This window comes from Limulus polyphemus, unplaced genomic scaffold (genome assembly GCF_000517525.1).
Source record: "Limulus polyphemus unplaced genomic scaffold, Limulus_polyphemus-2.1.2 Scaffold36, whole genome shotgun sequence".
NCBI lineage: Eukaryota > Metazoa > Arthropoda > Merostomata > Xiphosura > Limulidae > Limulus > Limulus polyphemus.
In genome coordinates, this window is record NW_013665646.1 from 95,616 (window position 1) to 105,056 (window position 9,441).

The window sequence follows — 9,441 nt, forward strand, 5'->3', positions numbered from 1 at the left end:
AACAAAATAGTAATAAGTAGTAAACTTAACTAAGTAATAGACAAACAAACGAACAACAACTAATAGGTAGTTAGTATCTGTAACGTAGTAGTCTATATATATATATATATATATATATATATATATATTGTTTCTTAAAATATGTAGTTCCTTCCTGAATGTACAGTTCAACATTTCAGAATAAAGATTCAGTGATCAACACCCTCAGTAACATTACGAAAATTGTGATTTATTAGCAGTGTAGAAATTTTTGGCCTTGAGCACTCCTCAACTAGCTACAACATAACAGACTTCTAGACCAGTATAGAAAGACAAAAATCTGTGCTACTAATAAATCATAATTTTTATTATTTCACTGAGTATGTTGATCACTGAATCTTTATCTTGAAAAGTCCGTATCTGTAACCACAGATCTAGTGTTCGGAAGTAGTCTAAAGTAAAGTAAGTTAACAGTAACTATTGTTGGTGAAATATACATGCAGTTTCTTATAACTTTCTTTGCTGGCAAATCATGAATCTGACTGCAATAATTAGATTTCATGTCTATTGAAGTACGAAAACATTTATTTACCTCATGTGATGTAGATAAGTAGAAAATGAAAAATTGATCAATTTTTATGAAAAACAACCTCCTCCGATAGTGACATAATTCAATGTTTTGTTCTTCAATTTAAGAAGTTAAGGTTATATTTGAATCTGAACCAGGAATAAACCAGTACAACTAAACAGCTAGTGACCTAGGGGTATAACATGTATCTTGTGGGGGGAAAAAAAGAAAAATGACAATACGGTAAATAAGTGTGTAAGAAAATTAAAAATGAAATATCTTTATTTAACTACTGGACCTTTGTTTTGTTTTTGTTTCAGTTGTATAAGTTATGTAAAAAAAAATGTATATTTGGGGAAAAGTATGCAGTTTCTGTGGGCCAAACCATCTCCAGTTGCTAAATTAGCATACGTTTAATATTTTATTTATTCAGTGATTATCTTTACACTTTATTTTACTTTCATTACTTTTGCTTCTAACATTATCTTAAGCATATATAAAAGTCAATACAGACATTTTTTATGTTATTCATTTTAACTAACTTTTAAATATTTTTGAAATATTGTATCATTTGCAGACAAACCAGCATGTTTGTTAAATTGGTTGTTTATGACAAATTTACAACAAAAAAAATCATTTGGATAATCCAAGTCACACTTAACCCTAGAATTATTGGTGGAGTCCGTATGGAGCCCATCAGATCTTTAAACACGTTTGTCAAAACTTTGTTTGCACTGAATTGCTTGTGGGACCATAATTTTTTTGGGTTACAGGCTCCAAAATAACAGTCACAAACAGAAAAACAAGATATACACTCAATATTGCAATGAACCCCATTAGTTACTGCTGGAGTTGCTTTTATATTTTAGGGATTGTTTTTTTTTTTAGTCATATCTCAGTTCTTCACAGTAAATGTTTTGAGTGCAAAAACATAGTTATTCAGTATGATGCAACATGTGTAGCCCACTGGTGTAAGCAAACAGTATGTAAACAAGTCATTAATTTTAGGGTTAAGATACAGCAAATTACTTGACCCATTACTATAGAGTTCATAATACAATGAAGAGAACAAAATTAATCTGGATTATTGAATACATATATTTTTGTTTCCTGTAAAAAATAAATTGTTTTTGCTTAAGAAATACTTAACAAGAATTTAAAAAACGTTTGTTTTGTGTATATGTCTGTATTATCTAGTAACTTATTCTTGGCAGAACTTTAAATTTTAATATTGAGGTGATAGTCCACTACATTATTTTCTCTTACGTTAAACAAGACAGATATTAACAATGTTAGGCCCGGCATGGCCAGGTGGTTAGGGCGCTCGACTCGCAATCTGAGGGTCGCGGGTTCGAATCCCCGTCACACCAAACATGCTTGCCCTTTCAGCCGTGGGGGAGTTATAATGTGACGGTCAATCCCACTATTCATTGGTAAAAGAGTAGCCCAAGAGTTGGTGGTGGGTGGTGATGACTAGCTGCCTTCCCTCTAGTCTTACACTGCTAAATTAGGGATGGCTAATGCAGATAGCCCTCGTGTGGCTTTGTGCAAAATTCAAAAACAAACAATTAACAATGTTTTTCTTACTCTACAGAAGGAGTACTTATAATCATTTAAGCAGCTGGCTAACAGATGCAAGAAATTTGACAAATCCGAATACTGTGAGTATTATTTCTTTCACATTAGTATTCTTAGTGTAGGACCAGGTTATAAAGATATTGTCTGTTTGTAATAGTTTCTGTGTTTTATAAAAAGCAGTGTAAGCTTAGGCCTCATATTATAGCCATGATTCTGTTTTAAGGCCCTTGATACTGAAAAATGAATTATTATTATTTTTTTGTACAAAATAATTGATATTTTGTTAAACTAATGCTTAGTTTATAATTACCAAGTATTTGTACAGGAAGATTATTTTTCTTAGCACTGTGTATCCGCTTCATTGGAGAGCTGAGGACACTTGTACTTACTTCCTAACTGTTACATATGGCTTAGAACATGTTACCCTCGTCTGCTTTCCACGGCTTCTTTGTATTTGGAGTAAGAGGACAAAATGTCAATAATTTATTGATCTGCTCCTCATAATGCATATCATATTAACATATACATCATGTGAAATGACAACAATCATTGGTTGGTGAATAGGTCAAAAGGGCCAATATTATAAGTAGGCCATTCATCATTTCTTGAGTAATTACTGTGACCCTTCTACGGAATAATTCCTAGTCAAAAATAAATGGAAACTACTGCCGAGAAAAAATTTCTGTGATAAGTATTTTTGTGTCAGATCTGTCTTTTGTAATTAGTCATACTTTAACCATCATTCAAACATCAGTTGATGATGTTGATGTGGTGAAAGTATTATGCTCATATATATAGCATTAGAAAAATAGGCTTAAGCTATTAACTTTTAATATTTTTTTTTATCGTGGGTTTCAAAAATATACAGATAATTTAGCTTTCCTCTTGCATTTTAGGAAAAACTTTACATCATCGGTATTTGTTAAATACCACAAAATCAGAATTTTTCAAGAACTTTCAAGTATTAAACCATGTTTTGAGACTTTTCAGATAAATAAAATTTTATGTCTTTTTATTTTTGTTGTTGGCTGAATATTTCTTGCTTAGATTAGTTTTTTGATCTTTGTAAGATAATTTAAAAGTCTTCATAGGTGATCTTCCTTATTGGTAACAAGAGTGACTTAGAAGGCCAGAGAGATGTAACATATGAAGAAGCCAAACAATTTGCTGAAGAAAATGGTAAGTAATTTGGTTTAATGGTTTTTGAGGTCATTCCAGTGAATTACCTAGATCAATAGATCTCAAGCTTTGTCACATTGAGCCTCTCTAAGCTAATAAATAAAACATCAGTTCCTCCTCACGGTTTACTATTTGAGAGATTCCACAGGGTAAAACCTGATGTTTCATTGTTGCTAAGGGTTGCCACCTGGCAAGACAAATAAAAATTATTTGCAACATTTTTCTTTTTATTCAGGTTATTTTTTAACAACTTTTTTTTTTCATGTTACCAAATTTTTAAAAAATGGTCACACAGCTGGTGTCTCCATTAACGTATTCCCAGAATGGTTTGAGAACTGTTTGTAGTTTTATATGGTCAGAGGATGAAAAAAATTGTTACTTCATGACATAATTATATACTTATAATTATTACTTCATACATTTTGACAACTGTATATATGACAATAAAAAAAATATCCAGCACTTAAAGACTTTTTTTGTAAAGCAATAGAGAATTAATACTGACAGCACCAAGATGGATGTGAGGTTAGAAACATAAAGAAAACTTACAGGTCCGTGAAGAAAAAAGCACAAAATTAGATAAGTATACAACTAAACCAAAATTAATATTAATAAGAAAACAAATATGAATACAGAAGTCCCCTCCCCCTCAGTAACTCAGCAGTAATTTTGAAGGTTTATAATATTAAAAAGCAGGTTTCAGTCCATTGTGTAGCTTTGTGCTTAACAGAAAAAAAATAAACTAAAACGAAAAAACTGAAATTTTTACTAATTTGCTTTTCAGACTCTCAAGTATTAAAAAAAAAAAGTCAGAAGACCCCTTCAGGGTCGTTTTAAGCTCTACATCCAACTTTGTACCGAAATGCTTTTTTTTTTCAACTGCTTATTTCCCCCAAAAAAGTTATAAATTTCCCTTATGCCCATGGAACCTAAAAAATGCTACTGACAGCGTTTTTATTATTGTAACCATTCTTTTTTTAGACTAAGGCACTTTCGGTATTTTTTTTCTATTGAATTTTAAAGCAGAATGAATTTTCATATTGTTTATTTCTTTGAAATATTATTATAAAAATATTGTGAATAAAATCTAATAACAGTTATCTATAATTTTATTCATACCAAAAAAATCTATAACCTGAGCACTGTTGGAAGGTGAACACGTTCTTTTACCAGGAATGAAGAAAGAATTTATTGCATTATCTACTATGATGCAAAAAAGGGTGGTCTTTGATTAACCTGATTCATACATGATTTTAAAAATCTGATGATGAAAATGAGCTATGAAATTCTTGTTTCATAATATTTCATTTCCATTGATAAGTTAAACTGAACATCTAGTGTTCAAGGCTGAAATAGCAATATTATCATAACCTCTCATGCTTTTTTTAATGAAAGCAAATGCACAAATTTTGGTTTCAGGTGCATTATTTTTAAACAGAATAAAATGATTAGAAAACAACAGTTGTTTATCAGATAATGTCAGTGTAAATTATTTTTATTATATTGTTTTTCAAGTATTTATTGTTTAGGAATGATTATTTTTAAGTTAGTGCTGAAGAAGCCTATTGTTCAATACCAGATTAAGTTCATTTTCAGATAGACTACACTACCAAATCCATCCCGATAAATTTTAGTATCGAGTAAAATAAACTTTCGAGCAATGCCACGTAACCAACAAAAAAAGATCTGAAATGTTATTTGTCATATGTCTGATTTTAAATTTGTGATGGAATAGGTTAGAGAAATGTAATTTTAAAGTGCCATCAGACAGTTTGCATTGCTTTTGTTATGCTAAATAAGCTTTTGTTACGCTAAATAAGCTTTTGTTACGCTAAATAAGCTTTTGTTACGCTAAGTAAGCTTTTGTTACGCTAAGTAAGCTTTTGTTATGATAAATATGCTTTTTTTTACGCTTTCATGCTCTGCAGATTGTGTTTTACATCAATTATCATATATTTTCTAACTTACCTACTGCCAATAGATAATCATAATGTTAAAGAGGTGAGGGTCAAACTTTAAGTTAAGTCCTTCGTAAATTTAATTCTTTTGCAGATTATAACAAGATGTTAAGGCTGTTGCAAAAGAAATTGTTTTATTATCATTCTACTTCCAAACAAAAGGGAATCCTCAATAGCCATGGCACTTGAAATTCTTTTAGACAGGACTAGAGTACATTAATGTATGAGACCTTTTTTCCTCTTTATTAGCCAAATTTTTGTGCACCAGCAATATCGAGTGTGGGGCACACGTATACCTAATTTGATTTTATTACTCATTAGGACCTCTACCAGCCTACTCTCAAATTTAAATTCTTTTAGGCAGGATTAGAGTAAGTTAATCTATGAGACCTTGAGTGTGGTAAATATATCAATTGTAAGGGTTTGACCTCCTAAGTCCAAAACTGTGATTAGATCTCTGATCATTCAAGAGATGACGGAGCTATGTGCTAAAAGTTTGAGCTTGAAAAACTCGGAACCATTCTATGACCCGCTCGCTATGCTGCGGCTAATTATTAACATATACATCTATGTGCAAATATTTTGAATACTTTTACACGTACATAGTAATCGTGTAATTTGTTAAATACTGTATAGGTATATTTGCTTACTGTTTTACATTAATGTAGTTGTGGAATGATTATAATTTTATTTCTCTTCTGAAGCAGCAATTTACATAGGGGTTTATAAAACTAATAATGAATTTGAAAAATTCAGATTTTACTGTCTATAATTAATTGAAAAATATGATATCAGTTGCTATGTCTCAAAAAAAAAAAGAGATTAAAGATTCAGAAACTTTATTTAACATCTCAAAATCAGAAATTTGACATTTCTGAAAATTATCATCTCTCAAAACTTCTTAACTTGCTATTATAAGTAAAGAACTCCTGGTATGTAGCTACTTGATATTAATTATTCCGCTGATGTATTAACCATATGAAAATGTTGGTTCAACTCGTATATAATTATTGTATTTAGAAAAGTAACCATATTTTTGCTGTAATTTATTTTCATTGGTATAAAAAAAAATAATAATAATTTGAGACATATGATGTAATTAAAAGTATATATACAGCTACAGACAAATAATGTAATATTCCTAGATTCATTATGTTTTATGAATTTTCTCTCTCTTTTTTTATAGGTTTGATGTTTGTAGAAGCTAGTGCAAGAACGTATGTTTTTTTTGTACAAATTTGTATTTACCATTTAAATTTTTATTGATGTATAGAAATGTTTAAAAAAATTTTTTTTGTGTGTGTATTAAAATATTTTATAACCAGTTTATACTATTTTATCAAAAATTTAGATGATTAGTTCAAGTTCCAAATTTTAGATAAAACTTTAAATGTGCAGATAAAAACAATTAAGTGGCAAGTAAATAGGTACTGTAATAAAACATTTTATCTCTAGTTTCTGTTCTTGTTGTAAAGAAAAGTTTCAAGGAATATTCTTGAGGTCAGTGGTTCTCAACCAAATTGAATTATTTTTTTTTATCAATATAATTTTTTTTGAACAAATTATATATGTATCAGGGGTATGCTGCTAGCTCAAAGGGTCTGACTAGGGGTACACTACATAAAAAGGTTGAAAACCACCGACTTGTGTAATGCTACATGTATGTGTACAATGAGTAATGCTCTGTTGTAAAATTAAGCAATCTGTGTGTATATATAACATTTATATATCAATATGTCTTGTGGTGTAGGAAAATGTTTTCTTGAAACCATAGAAGTTCCTTTTATACATAGAAGCCTGATAAGGGCTGGCTTTAAGTTTGTTGTTTTTAAATTTGTTTATTAATAGTTTTAATTTAGTTTAGAGGATGGGACAACTGAGATCGACCAATATGTTATGTTATTTACAGTTTATATTGTATTTATATTTGTACTTGAACTTTTGCATTCTCAGACAACTTTGTTAAATAGTTACAAACACTTTCATTTGACTCTAGCAGTCATTGTATTGGTATTTGATTGATTTTTGGCAGTGGTGTAGTCAATTTAATAAAACGTTTTTAATTTTTCTGAAATTGTACTTAAAATGTTAGACATCATAAATTAATTAAATGATGTTTTCATTGCTCGTGAAGTGGACAAAATGTAGAAGAAGCTTTTCTTGAAACAGCTAAGAAGATTTATCAAAATATCCAAGATGGAAGGTAAATGAATTTGAGAACACCTGGTTTTCTTTAATTTTTTATTTCACAAATGAAAAATCTCTTACATTTTTATAAGATTTTTTTTTCATAGAAATACTGGGATCTAAAGTAGAAAATATAGATATTTTGTCTATGAATGTAAAGATGTCAGTCCTTTGACAGTCACATTGAAGGGGATGATTGATCTGTCAGGTTGAAAGTGTCACCAATAGAAGTACTTAATTATTTGTTTAAAAGGCTTTTTATCATTTAAATTATCAAAGGAGGATTGAATCTTTTTAAACTCTTAATTTCTTAAAAATCTTTTTCCATTTTATGAACGTTATTTCATTGGAAAAACTGGAATCTTAAACATTTTATTGACGATCGTAAGTATGTTTATTCTCTGTGTGAAAGCCACATTCAGGATAAACGTTTCTCGACAATAAAAGTACTTTTTGATTTGCTCAAAGGTTGTTATCGTGTTAAAAGTTTGGGAACAATTGGTTAAGTTGTATTTTGTTAAGTATTGTTAACTTGCATATTGTTTTATCAGAAATAACTTTCCAGGTGTGATTATACATAATTAATTGTGCATTTCTTAACCTTGATTACTTTTTAAGTTTTAAAAGCATATATAAAAAACAATTTCCAAGTATCTATCTAGTTTTCTGCATGGAAAAACCAGTATTTTTGTGTTAACCCTTTCACTATGTGATTAAATTTCAGGGGCATTCCCCAAAGATGTCAATTCTCCATAAAAAGTCTTAGTTTATTACTTGTCCAATGTGAAATGGCCATAAAGTTTACGTATTTGGCATTACAATTTCTTGAAAACAATATTGAATGATGGAAATTTAGCTTTTGAACAAGAAAATGTGCGTAAGTTGTTGAAAAAGGTCCTCCATCATGTGACAGTAAAAATGGTGGCCAGTTGAAGACCAGGGAAGATCTGTCGATTGTTGCAGTAAAGGGAAATTGTTTTACACTGTTGTGGAGAAAAGTCCAATTCTACACTTAACAGTAATAAATGTGCAATTGACTTCAGTCGATTTTTTGCAGTTGAAGGGTTAAAAAACTAAATTTCACCAAAAACTAGTTATCATCATAGTTTAGCTCAGCATACACAATTAACAACAAAAGTACCTAGCAGGTGAGCTTAAATTCAATTTTGTTGAAGGGGTTAAAATTTTCTACTATTCATTGTAAGAGTGACGAGGTTCAAATATGTTCAGACATAGTTTAATTAGAAATGAACTTTTATTATTATTATTATTTAAGATTAACAGTTTTGTTTTATAACACTAAGGATATATCTAAAGAAAATATTTTTCTTATAGTCTGGACCTTAATGCAGCAGAATCAGGGGTACAACACAAACCCTCAGCTCCTCGAACTCTTAATAGTGATCAACTGCCCAACAAAGAAAGCTGTACATGTTAATAGTGTTGTTAGTGATCAAAAAAACTTATGGTAAGTATAAGTTGTGAAGTTTATGGGCACTTTTTTTTTGCTTTAGAAAGTATTTACTTAACTCTCTTTCCCAACTCTCTCTGGTATTACCTTGAAAAATATTACATAAAAACTCAATAAACCATTAGCAAGAGCAAAAATGACTTGCAATTATATTTTCTCAATTTTAATTTTCAAGTAAGTATACTGAACCGCAAAAGAAACGTCGCATATTTCAAAAACTATAATTTTCAAAAACATCGAAAAAATTAATTGATTTATTTTGGTTAAGGTAAATTACACCTAAACGATGCTACGATTATGTTTAAATCTCCGTTACGGCTGACTGCACTCATTAGTTCTGTTGTCCTAATGTTGGTTTTGCTTGGTCCGTGGGACATGTTCCGCATGAAAATTTTAAGATGATGATATGCACGTTGAATCTGTGCCTTAGTAGGGGTATTTAAAACTTTACACGTCTTAGTGTAATCATTATCTGTTTAATGCAGTACTGATGCCACGACTGAACCCAAGACAACGTGAAC

The 9,441-nt window shown here is 30.0% G+C and overlaps 1 protein-coding gene across 1 annotated transcript in view; it reads left to right on the forward strand.

Annotated features, from left to right (window-relative positions):
- The window catches only part of LOC106460956 (ras-related protein Rab-14), an 18,170-nt gene extending 9,276 nt beyond the window's left edge, over nucleotides 1-8,894 (forward strand). Inside the window, exons 4-8 of the mRNA XM_022387887.1 lie at nucleotides 2,142-2,208; nucleotides 3,217-3,304; nucleotides 6,449-6,479; nucleotides 7,397-7,465; nucleotides 8,785-8,894. Of these exons, the coding sequence (XP_022243595.1) occupies nucleotides 2,142-2,208; nucleotides 3,217-3,304; nucleotides 6,449-6,479; nucleotides 7,397-7,465; nucleotides 8,785-8,887 (358 nt within the window). The 3' untranslated portion in view covers nucleotides 8,888-8,894. The remainder of the gene's footprint in view (nucleotides 1-2,141; nucleotides 2,209-3,216; nucleotides 3,305-6,448; nucleotides 6,480-7,396; nucleotides 7,466-8,784) is intronic.
- The last annotated feature ends 547 nt before the right edge of the window (nucleotides 8,895-9,441 follow it).